General features: G+C 40.0%; 1 protein-coding gene across 1 annotated transcript in view; it reads right to left on the bottom strand.

Annotated features, from left to right (window-relative positions):
* The window catches only part of LOC102869211 (chromosome unknown open reading frame, human C3orf67), a 367,433-nt gene that overhangs the window by 15,204 nt on the left and 336,844 nt on the right, over positions 1–15,385 (bottom strand). Inside the window, exon 15 of the mRNA XM_006892192.1 lies at positions 2,157–2,251. Within this exon, the coding sequence (XP_006892254.1) occupies positions 2,157–2,251 (95 nt within the window). The remainder of the gene's footprint in view (positions 1–2,156; positions 2,252–15,385) is intronic.

Below are 15,385 nucleotides of genomic sequence, written 5' to 3'. Positions count from 1 at the left end.
GAGTCTTGAACATACCATGGACTGCCAAGAAAACAAATTGGTCTGTCTTGCAGAGGGTGAAAACATGTCTCTCCTTCAAGGCTAGGATTTTGAAGCTCTGCCTGACATACTTCGGACACATGGACAGGAGAGAATGGTCCTTGTAGAAAGACATCATGCTTGGAAGGGTGGAAGGACAGTAGAGGAGAGGGAGACCCTGGATGAGATGGACTGATACAGTAACTGGGCAATGGAGATTGGTGTGTTGGAATTAGTGAGACTGGCTCAGGACAGGGAAGAGTTTAGAGCTGCTGTACACAGGGTCACTATACATTACAGGTGACTAAATGGCACAAAACATACTATGATAGGTTTGGAAGCAGGAATGGCAACAACTTTCTAAATAACACGCCTCTGGAAACTCTATGAACTTTGATAAATGTTGATAGTTGTAAAAGGGCTTCAGGTTTTTTGTTCATAGGGTCACTATGAGTCATGTTCAACTTGAAGGCAATCAACAATAAGAACATGTCTGGTGGCCTAGTGTTAAGAAGCTGGACTGCAATCCTAAATGCACATAGTTCAAATCCACCAGACACTCTTCAGGAGAAAAATGGGAAATGTCCTCCTGTGCTATTAACTGCCTCTGAAAACCTGCTGAAGGGTCAGCTGTGGGTCAGTTCTGACCTTATGGTATACAACAACAACAACAACAACAATATGTTATTAAAGAGGAATGTGGGATGGAGGAAGGCTAATCAACAACCTGTATAATGCAGATGACATAACCTTGCTTGCTGAAAGTGAGGAGGAGATGAAATATTCCCTGCAAAAGATCAAGAAAGAATGACAGCTGTGGGTATGACTTCATCTCAACATCAAGGAAACAAAGGTCCTTACCATAGCCCCAGTAGTCAACATTACAATAGATGGAGAAAGGATTGAAACTGTCACTGATTTCATCTTTCCTGGATCAACACTCAACATCCCTAGTACCAGCAGTTGGGAAATCAGGAGACATATTTTATTGGGCAAATCTATTGTCAGGGACCTCTCCAAAATATGATATCAGTTTGAAGGCTAAGGTATGCCTACTTCATGCTATGGTCTCCTTAATCACCTGCTATGCATCAGAGAGCTGGACAATCAGGATGACAGAAGAAGTGACACCTTTGAGTTATGTTGCTGGAGAAGAGTACTGAACATTCCAAGGACTGCCACAAGAACAAAGAGATGTCTTGGAGAAAGCGTATCTGGGGTGCTCCCTGGCTTCAAAATGGCAAAGCTTTGTCTTTCATATTTTGGACATGTAGCTAGGTCAGGGTATTCCTTGGAAAGGGACATCATACTTGGAAAAATAGAGGATTAGTGAAGGACAGGAAGACTCCAATGAAATGGATTGATGTGGTGAGTTCAGCAATGGGCTCTAGTGTGTTAGAGATGATAAAGATGGCACTGGATAGGGCAGGGTTCAGGTCTGTATTTTTTTTGGCCACTATGAGTCTTATTTGACTCGATGGTACCTAACAACAACAACAACAACTCTATATAACGCATACAAACCATTTCACTGTGTCCTCAGGAAAATCTTTCCAGTGTGTGTTGTCTGATGTTCTTGTCTGCCATCGAGTTAGACCTGACCCACAGCTGGCCCTCCAGCGGCACTAACTAGCTCAGAATGAGACTGCCCATCCTTCTCCCATGGAGAAGCTGGTGGATTTGAACCACATACCTTTGGGATTTCAGCACATCTTCTTAGCATTAGGCCACCAGATGGCACTTCCAGTGTGTAAGGTCTATTATTAGTCTTATTTTATATATAATGTGGTAACTAAAATTCCTAAAGGTGACTCAGCTAATAATTGGTGGATGGGGAATGGAGAATAAGGCCTATTTGACGTTAATGCCATGCTCTTATTCTCTCAATTATATTGCACCCTGGAATTAGGCTTTAGAAAAAAAAAAGAAAAGACAATTTCACCAGGAACTTTTTTTTGGGTGCAAAGAAATCATCATCCTGGGCTGGGGAACAAAGCAGGATAGGTCACCCCATTCTGGGTGGACGGTGCTAAATGACTAGCATTTGATGAAAACAGTGGCATCTCAAAGGGACTGAGTTTCTCCACTGAGAGCTAATAATGTTTATTTTGAATGCATCCTATTTGTCCTATTCCCACCTTGGGCACTCGGACTTCCCGAGGAATCCACATGCTGCTCAGCTGCCCGTTGACTGGGAGGGACAATCGGTGGGCTCAGCATATTTAGCCAGTCCCTAAAAAGAAAAGAAGACAAGTGAGCAACACGTTTCAAGATTCTACATACAGATGTCACTTCTGTCATGGATTTCTAATTCTCTAAAGGCCCTGTCCCCAAAAGGAACATTTACTCTCCTTTATGCTTCAGTTAAGACACCTGTCCAGACATTAATACAAGAAGTCTTCAACTTCTGATGGGGTCCAATTCTGAACTCTGACGTAAGTTGCTTCTGAGATTAAGTAAACTGTCTTATCCTTTATACCTTTTAGTTTTCATCATTGTTGCTTTTTAGAAATTGTATTTTCACAAATTTGACCTTTATTTGTCTTTGGAGATTGGAAACATGACATATGAACTTATAGGCAGGATCACATCAGCAAATGATATGCTGCAATCCTATATGTAGTACATACCACTAATAATAAACATATAAAGCAACAAAAAAAGAAGGTGTTAAAATAGCTGTCCATCATCAGCTGTGTTGTAAATAGGGACTACTTGTATTCAGTTTTGCAGACTAGTTAATACGGTATGTTGTAAGGAGGGACCAATCCTTGGGGAGGGACATCATGCTTGGGAGGATGGAGGGACAGCACAAGAGAGAAAGACTCTCAGTGATACGGATTTACTCTGTGACTGGGGTAATCGGGGTAGGTGTATTAGAGACAATAAGGTTGGTTCAGGATAGAGCAGGGTTTAGGGCTGTTGTACACAGAGTTGCTATGAGTTGTAGGCAACTTGATGGCACAATAATAACAGCAACAACAACAATTGCTGAACTAACTAATTAAACAAACATGTTGATTAAATGATGAAGACTGCTTGCTGTAGTTTATTACTGTTGCTCTTAAACTACTGCACAATTTTCCTCTCATGAGAAAGAAAATTATTTCTGTAACTAAGAAGAAACACAACATAAACAGAACTCCTCATGATCTTCCCGCAGAGAGCCTGACCAAGTTAACTGGCTCTTTTTTAATGAAGGACAAATTTCCATGTGGTGACTCTAAATGGAAATTAGTTATGGAGCTGGAGGGCAGGGTGGGACCCCATGTGACAGCAGTCGGGGTACACTTCAATTCAGGGCTGGAGAGCAGCACAGGAGAGTGAGGGGAATTGGCCCTTGACGGATTCATTAACAGAAATAGTGACAAAACCACTTCAGAAAGTACCTCCTTTGGTTCCTCTGCTTTGAACTTCTACCTTCACTTCCAAATCTCTACTTTTGGTCCACTTTTATTCTTTGCCATCTCCCTCTAGGCGATACCAGGGTGCATACAATTCCAGTGGTTGAGAGCCAGAAGGCAGGGGTCACTGGGCCTTCTCCTTCAAACCTTCCCATCCCTAGATCTGCCAGTGAACTTCTTCAGTGGTAGGCAGCTGGCAGGCCAGATGAGCATTTTTTATCATTTATTATACTCTTCTCTATAGGAGGCTGTCCTCTTGACTAAAGAATTTCTTTATAAATTTTCTCTATTTCCTCCTGGCTTAATAGTAAGAAACTGTGTTGCAATCCCAAAGGCACACAGTTCTAATCCACTAGATGCTCCAAGGGAGAAGGTTGGCCAATTTCCCTCCTATGTGATTTATTACTTTTGAAAACTTGCTGGAGGGCTAACATGGGGTTGGTTCTGAATTGATGGCACACAACCACCACCACCACCACACCACCACCACCACCATTTAAAATGGAGTAGCCTGGGCAGGGACAAAGAGCTCTGGTCCACCAAGCCAACCACAGCTCCACATTTCCCAACACCTGATAGTGGTCAAAGCGTTTAACATCACCAAGCCTCATGTACAAAAGGGAGCTATGCCTCATGGAGAAAAGAGAGAGAATAATAAACTAACAGTAAAACTTCAGAGTTTTGTTATTAGGAATAAATGAAAACAAAAATGGAGGGAGAACATTTAGTATGGATCTGGATGGAGTTAATACTCAATAAATGTCAATTACGGTGGTGGTCATATTTTTCCATCAGTGAAGATCACAGTGTGACCTTTTTTGTGATGACAAAACAAGGCAAGAATTTGGTTTTTTTGGAACAAACCAACAGAGGATGGTTCAATGATTATAAGCCTACAGGAGATGTCTTCCCGTACAAAAGGTATGTTAATGTAAAAGTCAGCCAATTTGTATTTGCAATATTTTAACATACTTTCTGTCCCTGCTTCCCTTAATAACCACTTGATTATGACTGGTAAAATAAGCAAGGTGAGCATGGATGTAATTGAATTTCTTAATAACACATTAAGAAAGAATTCATCACAGACTGCCAATCTAATAGGGGCTCTTTTATGATAAGCAACTTTTATGAATCTATTTAATTACAGCAAACCAAAATAATTCCTGCATTGTAGAAAATGACAAAGATCACAAATTACCAGCCCAGTAACCTCATTACCCATGAAGAGTAATGGAGAGTGAGGATGAAGAGAGAAATAGAATGTCATCCAACTGAAGGCCCCCTCAAGGCCAAGGCTCTACACACTGACAGCAGTAGCTCCAACTCACAGGCCACAGATGTGGGGAAAATGTCATTGGGGTTTGTCGTGTGACTGTTGTGAAAGGCCTTTGTCAAATTTCACTTGTCAAACTTTGATGATTATTTTTCTTTCTTAGCGAAAGTTCTGACAGGCACAGGGCTCATTTCACTGCCTGATTTCAAATCTTACGACACTGCTGTGTTGGTCAAGACAACATGGTATTGGTACAATGACAGATTTATAGATCAATGGAATAGAATTGAGAATCCAGAAACCAGCCCATCTACTTATGGTCAATTGATTTTTGACAAAGAGATGAAATCAGTTAAGTGGGGAAATGACAGTCTTTTTAACAAATGGTGTTGGCAAAATTGGAAAACTATCTGTAGATAACTCTAGCAAGATCCACAACTCACTCGATAAACAAAAACCAACTCAAAGTGGGTCATGGACCTAGGACTAAAACCAAGGACTATAAACTTCATTAAAGAAAATCTTAGGAGTATTCTAGAAGCCCAAATCCACAACATACTTAGTTTTCCAAGTATCCTGAAAAATCTACAACCAGGAGAAGATAAAATAGATGAATGGAACCTTCTAAGAATCAAGTCCCCATGCACATCCAAAAACTTCTCCCACAGGGTGAAAAGGGAAGCCACAGACTGGGAAAAAATATTTGACAATGACATGTCAGATAATAGACTTTTACCTTGAATTTATAAAATACTCGAGCACCACAACATGTGGTAAAGATAAAGGTAAATAACCCAATTGAAAAATGGGCACAGGATATGAACAGACACTTCACCAAAGGTGACATTCAGATGGCAAACAAACACATGAAGAAATGTTCAAAATCCTTAGCTCTAAGAGAGATGCAAATCAAAACATCTCACCCCAGTAAGAATTAGCAAAGAATTGGAAACAACCCAAGTGTTCATCAACAAACAAATGGATAGAGAAGCTGTGGTATGTTCACAAAATGGAATACTATGCTGCACTGAAAAACAAGGAACTCGTGAAATATACAAAATAGGTGACCCTGGAGGGCATTATGCTGAGTGAAATATCTCAATCACAAAAGGACCGATGACTGCATAGTGCCACTGTGGTCAAACAGGACTGACATGGGGGTTGGGAGGAGACTGAGAAAGATGGGATAAATTATGCATACTGCATTGAAACAGAGGAATGTGAGAACTGTTTAAAAGGAATATATGATTAGGTCTTACTGTCATGACAGGAGTTCAGAACAAAGACTGCATAGTGGAATGGACGGGGTGGGGGGGAGAGATTGTATAACAATAAAATAATTTTTATTTCACTTTTCAAAGAGAAGGGCAAACTTGGGGGAGGCATGGGCAGGGAGAAAAGTGCAACAATAAATGAATGGAAATAAAAAGTCTCTTTTATTATAATAATAATAATTATATTTTATAATAAATATATAATAATAATAATAATAACAACAACAACCTGAAAAAAAGAATAGGAGTTCCAGAACATTTAATTGTGCTCATATGAAACCTATACATAGACCAAGAAGTTGTTGTCTGAACCCAACAAGGGAACACTGCATGGTTTACGATCAGGAAGGGTGTGTGTCAGGGTTGTATCCTTTCTCCATACCTATTCAATCTCTATGATCAGCAAATAAATTATGAAATCAAATTCTATGAAGAAGAATGTGGTGTCAGGATTGAAGGAAGACTCATCATCAACCTGTGTTATGCAGATGACACAACTTTGCTTGCTGAAAGTAAGGACGATATGAAATGCTTGCTACAGCAGATCAGGGACTACAGCTTTTGATATGGATTACATCTCAACATCAAGGAAGCAAAGGTCCTCACCACAGGACCAAGAGTCAGTATTACGCTAGATAGAGAAAGGATTGAAGCTGTCAATGATTTCATCTTCCTTGGTACCAGCAGTCAAGAAATCAGGAAATGCATTGTATAAGTCTGCTGTCAAGGACCTCTCCAAAATGCTGAAGAGAAACAATGTTAGTTTGAAGACTAAGGTGTGCCTGATTCAGGGCATGGTTTCCCCAATCACTTGTTATGCATCAGAAAGCCAGACATTAAATTGAATAAGGATGACAGAAGAAGAACGGATGTCTTTGACTTGTGGTGCTGGAGAAGAGTACTGAATAGCCATGGACTGCCAAAAGAACAAACAGATACGTCTTGAAAAGGGTGCAGAGTGCTCCTTGGAGGCAAAAATGTCTAAGCTTTATCTTTCACACTTTGGATATGCAGCTAGGTGGGGCTATTCCTTGGAAAGGGACATCATGCTTGAAAAGATGAAGGGTTAGTGAAGGAGAGGACCCCCAGTGAGATGAACCACACAGTGACTTAGCAATGGGTTCAAGTGTATGGGAGATGAGGATGGCACAGGATAGGGCAGGTTTCAAGTAGGCTGTTCATTGGTTGCTGTGAGTTGTACTTGACTTGATGGCACCTAACAATAACATTTCTACACTGTTCTAATAAATCTCTTGCCTCCTGTTTTCTGTAGGAAAAGCTGTTAACTGACCCCCTCACAGTCACTTTTTTTTGGCTTCCTCTGTTTCTCATACCACAGCCCCAATATTAATTTGATTATGTTAGTCACGGCTGAAACTCTTCAGGGTCATTGGGAAGTCACTGTAGTTGGGGAGAAAACAAAATCTTTTCTTTGAGTTCACACAGTAAGATCTCTACCTTATTTCCCCAACGTCATCTTGCTCTGCTTGCTCTTGCTCATCATGCCAGACTGTCCTAGTCTTTTCTCTGTTCTTGGAGGGTTGCATGTTCTCTACCATCACAGGGCCTCTGCCCAGATTGTGCTCCTTTGTCCAGACCATACTCTCTTCTACCCCGACCTCTCCTTGGCTTAATGAACTCACAGCCAGCCTCTATATTTTGGGTCAAGCAGCAGACTCTCCCCAGTCCAGTTCAGGTTCCCTCGCTACTCCTCATAGAGCAACTGTGATCTTTTCCTTGAGAGTTTTTATCTCTCTTCATAATGACTTTCTTGCTTGTTGGAGTAATGAAGTTCTTTCCCATTTGGCTGTAACCCACAATTAGCTGAGTGACTGGTTACTCAGTGTTGACTTACTGGACAGAAGAGGTACTCACAGAGTCTCTTTGTCAGCCCAAGTTCTACAACAATAAATAATATCCACTGTGGATTTCCCCTCCATTTTTCTCTTTCTTCACTGACTAGGAATATGCTATTTGTATTTGGTTCATACATAATTTGGGGTGAATCTGGGGACACACACCTGCTTCTTTATAGCCAAGATGAAAAAACACAAAAATCTAATTTTCTGCCTCAGGAAACAGACTGCTAGTTCATAAATGTGTTTACCAGCATAAAGACTAAGAAAATAAATGTTCCTTTGTTTTCTCAAATTTAAACATAATACAAAGCTCTCAACAGCATTTCTTCATAGGACTCCCATTTGAAATTAGAAGCTCAAATTAGAAGTATGCAGGGTTTTCCATATACTTAAGGTGGATGATAAGAAATACTAAGTTATCTTTGTTCTCTTATTTTGGCCCATTTTCCTCAAGAGCTTCAGTGTTGGAGGAAACCTCCACCCAATTTTTAAATCCTTTCTACAATATTTCCACAAAGTAAATGGCTGCCTTTATTTGAATATCAGCACCCACTGACTGTGTGCTTACTGTATCAAAAGATCACATTCATCTTCAAATAGTTTTCATTGTATTTTCTCACATGGTGGCAACATTTGTTTTCTTTTTATCTTTATCTATTTCTTCTACTTTTTTGCCTTGTGGTACTTTCAAGGGAGAATTCGAAAGGATCTTTCCTTCAGTCTGTTTGGGACTGTATTTCAGAACTCCTTTCACTTTTCTTTGGCACTGTCCCCTCTAACCACATGGCTTTCTGGGAGGCATCATTCCTCTACGAGCTGGTACCAGATCTAATCTTGGCCAATAATTGTGCTTCCTGAAATTGTCAAAATGGATATGAAAAGGAACAATGGTTCTAAAGTGAAGTCAGAGGTCAGAAGAAGTAAAATTGAGATGTCATGATTGACCAGCATTTCCTGTCAAAGAAGAAATTAGTCTATGGAAAGAATGGAGAATGGAGAAGTTTTAAACTCTGAATTTCGGTGCCAGAACAGTGCTGCTGTCACTGAATTAACGGAAAGTTGGGGAAAGAAAATTATTTGATATCTGGTTCCTATCCACCTCTCTAGTATATTCTGGTACCTTTCCATCACGGTCGTTACCATACTGCTCCGGTTCTGAGGCAGAGCCATCTCCTGCGTGCCTTTTCTCACAATGGCCTATTTACTCCCTCTGTCCTTCAGCCTTAGAGTTTCCAATTAAACTTTCTTCAGAGAAGCTGTACTTAACATCTCAGCCTTCCAAAATGTCTGGACCAGTCCTTGCAGAGGACACTTTGCACACTCAATTTAGAACGATTTGAGGTGGGTTTTAGAAAGGTGAGGGTCGGTGTGGGAAACCACAAATAACAGAGCAGGCTCCCGGGGTCATTGCTATCCCAAAGCCTGAAGGAACAAGGATAACATGGTGGTTTCAGAATCCAGAAAGCAAAAAGTGTACAGAGAAGGGAGCCTCATTGAGAGCAGCTGTGACCTTGGGTTGGGTCAAAGTTTGTAGCAAGACTGAGTGAATCCCCAGGGAAGGAGGTACTGAAGGAAAATCCTGATTTCCTTTCCTCTTTGTGTCTCGTTTCCAGAAGCCAGGGGAGAAGGGATTCCTCTGGGGCATTCACACCGATCAGACCCTTGAGGAAAAGATGAGTGGATTTAGAAAATTTAAGAGAAGAGAGGATGTCTGGTCTGAGTTCTACTGTCACAGTCTGTTTTATGTTAGGGATATAATTATAATCTGTAATTAAGCTACCCATCCAAGGGAGGGAGTCTTTTCTGCCTTTCCCAGTAGACTGTTAGCTCCATAAGACATGGCACATAGTAGATGTTCAATAAATGTTTGTTGAATGAACAGACAATAAATACCCTCAGAAAGGCTGAGACCCTAACAGAAAGACATATAAACGTGATCACGGGAGCTGGAAAAGGGTTTGAGTTCTCTGAGAAAGGCCTGTTAGAGAAGGTTAGGAGTGCAGACCATGTGAACAGGGGAAGGGATAGCAAGAATCTGAAAAGGGCGTCTGATTGAGAAGAAAATAATTATTCTTCACAAGTATTTGCCTTTTCCTTTTAAAAGTACTTTCTTCTAGAGGATGTTTACATCATGGTGGGTCTCTACTACAGCAGAAGTTGAGAAACACATTGCATTAACAAGGACTGTATTTTCATCTTAATTCAGGATTATCTGACAATATACAACAAGCATACAAATGGACCATGATATTATTTCTATTTCAAGCCTCTAAAGTCACTTCCTCTGTGATATTTTTATAAGAAAATTAGAAAAACCATAAAACAGACAGGACGCAGCAAGTGTTCAGTGCTCTAAGGCATCACAAAAATCAACGACTACACAATGAAATCTACTTTACATTCTCTCTGGAGATCTGAACATCTTTCTTGCCCAGCACTATTTTCTCCTAGGCTAATATTAATGTCACAGAATCTTGGGATCATATTCTACATAATGACACTTTAGATGTGGCAGATAATTCAACTGTAAAGGCCCAAGTCAAGGAATCAGGCATCAAGTTCAACTACAACATGTGAACATCTACCTTATACTGTTTCCAAGACAGCTGTGTGTTTTTGTTTTGTTTTGTTTTTTAACATTCAACAGAAATTTATTGAGCCCCTGAAATGTTGTGGATTTTATTACAGGCTCCAAGGAATGGTTCCTGGTTTTGAGAAATTCGGTCTCCTGGAGTCATAACCTAAGCCCAACTTTTATAAGGAAGTGAGGAAAGTATTGCTAGAGAGAGGTAAGCTCTTCAGTTAGGGGAAGGGCTTAGGTATAGCTTTCTAACAAAAGTGATGAAAGGAGTGAATCATGAAAACTGAGAGTGAGGCAGTATGACAAACTGACGGAAAAATAATCTATAAGGAACAGGATGTGCTATAATCCAAAGGTGCAAAGGTACGTCAGGTACCTCCGATAGTGTGATACGATGGGTGCTGAATGTGTTTGTGTTAGGTGAGGAGAACAGTCAGCAGCTGAGGAAGGTTGGGCTCTGGATGGCAAACTAAAGAATTAATCGTTTTAGGTCATAAGGGCCTTGATGATCTCTTGAAGAATTTTAAGCTAGAAGAATATTGTTCTGTTGTGTACTGTTGAGTTGGAACTGACCCATAGCTGATCTTCTGGTGGGTTTTCAGAGGCAGCTAATTGCACAGGAAGAGATTGCCCATCCTTCTCACGCAGAGCAGCTGGTGGCCTTGAACCTCGTGCCTTTGGGATTGCAGTGCAGCTTCTTTCCACTATGTCATCAGAGCTCCAGAAGAATATTGTTGTTGTTGTTAAGTGCCACTGAGTTGCAGGCGACTCATAGCGACCCTATGAACGAAAGACCTGAACACTTGTATAACTTCCATCCTTTCTCCAGGTTCATAGGGTTTCCAGAGGCAAGCTACTTCAGAAGTGGATGCCACTCCTGCTTCCAAGTTTGTTTTAATTGGGGAGCTCCACCAAACACTGTCCACTATGGGTAACTGTTGTAACATCAGTGTCACAGTGTTCAGTTTCAGAGCAACCACGAGTTACCTTTGTACAGCAAGCGGACAGAGCAGGGCTATACGACCTAGAAGAAAGTTTGACAAGGACCAGTGTGTTGTGAGTCTCGGTTCCAGTCGCCTCTTGAAGAGGGACACATGTGTATGGAGCGCTTGGGGATCTTGTGGCTTTCTTTTTATCCCAAGTAGGTGTCAGAATAATATTAGATATGCATTTTATTTTGTTTTACCTCTCACCAGTCCATTTTCCATACCATTGTAGCAATTATGTGGCAAGTGGACTGGTAAATAGTAAGCCAGGGGCTAGAAAGAGCAATTAGGAGCTTCTCGTGATAAATTTCAAGCAAGGAATGTTATTTTGGAAATTTTGTACATGTACGTACTAAACATAAAACTTGAGAAAGACGGGCCCTCTCCCTTAATCAAGTCAATTTCTCATTGCATCTAAATAAATAAGATTGCAATGCACAAAAGTCTCCTGAGCAGACATTTTTGTCATCTTGGAAGAGAGAAGATCTTCAGTGATGTTTGTTTACCCCAATGACAGTTTAGTCTCAAGAATACTTTACATTCTCTCTTGGTGTCCCATGTACATATACTGTTGTTATTGTTGTGTATTGTCAGGTTGGAACTAACCTAAAGCTGATCTTCCAGTGATTTTCCAGAGACAGTGAAATGCACAGAAGAAGACCATCCATTTTTTTCCCTGTGGCACAGCTGGTAGATTTGAACTACTTACCTTAGTGTTGGCAGTGCAATTCCTTACCACTAATCGAGCAGAGCTCCCTATGTATTTTACATGCTACATATATGAAATAGTTTCTGAGGAACCTGTGTCTAACGCTGTACTGGATATAGAGAGATACTTACTTAGCAAATAAAAGAGGTTCCCCAAAGAAAGCAAAGATGTAAATGTCTGGGTCAGAAGAATACACATAAATGTTCCCCAAACAGACTGGTATTTGATCTTATGCATAATCAAATAAATGCAAATTAAACGGAGATAACAATGACATCTATTTTCTAGGGAAATGTTTTAAAAGCTGGATGAGGCTCAGTGTGGGTGACACTGAGGAGATGCAGACTCTCAGTCATTGCTGTTATGAGTGGGAGCTGGGGAGCAACCTGCTGATAGCCATCCAAACTACCTTTTACCCATGTCATTTTATTGCTCGGAAACTCTGGTGGCCTAGTGGGAAGAAGCTGCACTGCAATCCTGAAGGCATGTGGTTTGAGGTCACCAGTTGCTCCACAGGAAAAGGATGAATAATCTCCTCCAGTGCAATTAACTGCCTCTGAAAGCCCGCTGAAGGTCAGCTATGGGTCAGAACTGACTCTACGGTACACAAGAACAACAACGACAACAACAACAACAACAGAGATTTCTTATTAACATATACTTACCCAAGATTACAAAAGTATGCCTATGAGGAGTTTTAATTCAACCATGTTTAAAGGTAACAAAACACTAGAAACCATCTAGAAGTCCACCAGCAATGGGCTGGCGGAATAATGACTCCAAACCCAAAGAATGAATTAATATCCAGCACCTAACAAAAGAATGTGGCCACTTTTACATGTGGATTCAGAAACATGTCCAAGAGAGAGTCAGTAAAAACTTAACAAGCAACTTGTACAACGGGATAGTCTCTCATCCAGTTTATGGAGTCAAATATACAAACAGAATACATGGAGAATTTCCGAGTGAGTCCCTAGAAACTGTGAGCCGTCATCACGCCAGGGCGCAGGACTGTGCAGTTGGGGTGGGAGAAGCAAGACTTTTACCTCTTTGTTAATGTCTTTCTTTTTTTCCTTTTTTTTTTTTAACTGCTTTCTTTTTAAAAGAGAGTTAGTTCTTCACTTCAAGAACTTCTGACTTAACAAAGGATTTTTAAGAAACAGATTCAAAAGAGCTAAAAAGTGTTTCGGGTGACAAGTGCTTAGTGGAAATGGGCTAGATGGCCCCTTCAAAATGACTTGTCTTCCTCACAGTCGTACCACACTGGAGTAGATCCTAGCAGACTTCCACGTTGGAAATACTAACTTCAAGGATGAAAGGAGAATGTTTTGGGTCTTTAACAAAGTTGGTAATGTTCCTGGAAATTGTCAAATTTTCACTTGCATAAACAACAGCTTGCTTTATCTAATGATATAGATAAGAGTCAAAAAAATGAGTGGTGGATTTTGGGGGTTTTTTTAGCACATCATTCACTAGTCTGGCTATTAAAAATGAAATGGTTCTTGGGCTGAATTGTGCACTGTCATTTCTGACAGTTCAATGACATAACTTGACAAAGGAAGGGAATGTGGGAAGATACAGTAGAGGAAAAGTCAGACTAAAAGCTTACAGGGAACAAACATGCAAGTTTTCCTCATTCTAGGAGACTTATTCATGGGAATCTGTGAAAAGAAGCTTAATATTAATTATGTTTTAAACTGCTCTTCAAAAGATTGATAGTCGCTGGAAGAGAAAAGGTCTCAGTCTTTTGGAAAGCAAGACTCACTTCTCCTTTACTTTTTACTGGAGGGGAATAATTTTGGGGTGAAAAATCTCAAGGAAGTCAGTTTATCTCTCCAAAACAGGGGGGGAAAAAACTCAACCCAACCCAAAACCCTAATCAAGCATTGTCTGATTAATTAGAGACACTTGGAAAAAAAATGCTATCAAGGCCTTACAGCTGCAATCAATTTAATCAACATGCAAGGAGCCAATCTCTGGTTTTCTTGATTAACAAAAGCTGAATGTTAAACAGAGACGTGTGACATTGTAGTGCCATTAGCTAAAGCAACAAATTGGGCATTTTCCCTAAATATTCAAAGTCAGGCCAGAGGAAAGTGAAAACTCTTTTTCAGAATCATGAACATTTCAATTATTATCCTTGCAGGGGAAAATAATCTTCTCTGAAGTAGTCAGGAGGAATTAGTAGTAACTTCAGAATGTTTTAATGAAGACACATTAAAAAAAAATCAACTACCTGGAAATATCACAAAGTAAAATGGTGACACAAGCAAGTGATGTGAGATTTCTCACAGTTTAATGGTATCCAAGTTGGTTATGGAAATCAGCAGGAATAGACATGCCAGACATAAAGAATGAAATTTTTAAATTAAATTTCTTAAGGTGTGAATGTAAAATGCATCTATACAGTGTCTGATGAGTAAATCAGAAAATTCAATTTGACTTCCTGCTTTTCTGGCAGGAAGTCAGTCTAAATGTCAAGATGTCTATTGTGAGACTGGTTTATTACTAGTTTGTTTCTTGCTCTTAAAAACTAGCTTTAACTGTAGAGTGATTGTATTCTGCACAGCTACTCTTTATAGTAGAGATCTGGAATTTTAACTGTTAAAACAGCAATTCGCAATCTTTCAGGGATAAAATTTTTTATTATATTTTGTTCTTGGAATTTATTAAGAACATATATGAGTATTTGCAAACTAGAATGTTCTACCAGATACTAGGTATATTGAAAGTGTCAGTAATATCTTTCTCAATTACATGCTTTCTTGAGTGAAAGGGGAAAAGATAGTGTCATGGCATAAAATAGTCACTCAATAAATACTTACGAGTGAACTAGTAAAGCCTTAAAAGCTACCCATTAGTAACGGATTGTGGTGGTTACGCTTCAGAATGGTTTATCTTACTTTCCCTCTTTATCCCTAACATTCTATCCCCTCTGACTCTGCCTCATTTTGCTTGACTAATATTAACCCTAACAATAATATGCCCAAAGTATGTGAGTCTCACCACCCTTGATTCTAAAGAGCACTTACGGTGCTTCTAATATAGATTTGTTTGTTCTTCTGGCTGTTTAAAGATACATTCCATATTTTTGCCAACATCACAATTCAAAAGCATAAATTATTTTTTCCACTTCCATTCCTGGACTTTTGCTTGGTATATAGGCAGTGAATACAAGGTAAATAGGAACTTCACACAGGCTAGGTTAGAATGCATGGTGAACAGAGGGAAAGGAGAGGAGAGGGGAGGGGTGGGGAGGGGAGAGAAAAGAGAGGGAGAGG

The sequence above is a fragment of the Elephantulus edwardii genome, unplaced genomic scaffold (assembly GCF_000299155.1).
Source record: "Elephantulus edwardii isolate Elephantulus edwardi_28Jun2011 unplaced genomic scaffold, EleEdw1.0 scaffold00113, whole genome shotgun sequence".
In the NCBI taxonomy this organism is placed as follows: Eukaryota; Metazoa; Chordata; class Mammalia; order Macroscelidea; family Macroscelididae; genus Elephantulus; species Elephantulus edwardii.
The sequence above is the reverse complement of the archived record's forward strand: the minus strand, read 5'-3'. Positions and strand labels throughout refer to the sequence as shown.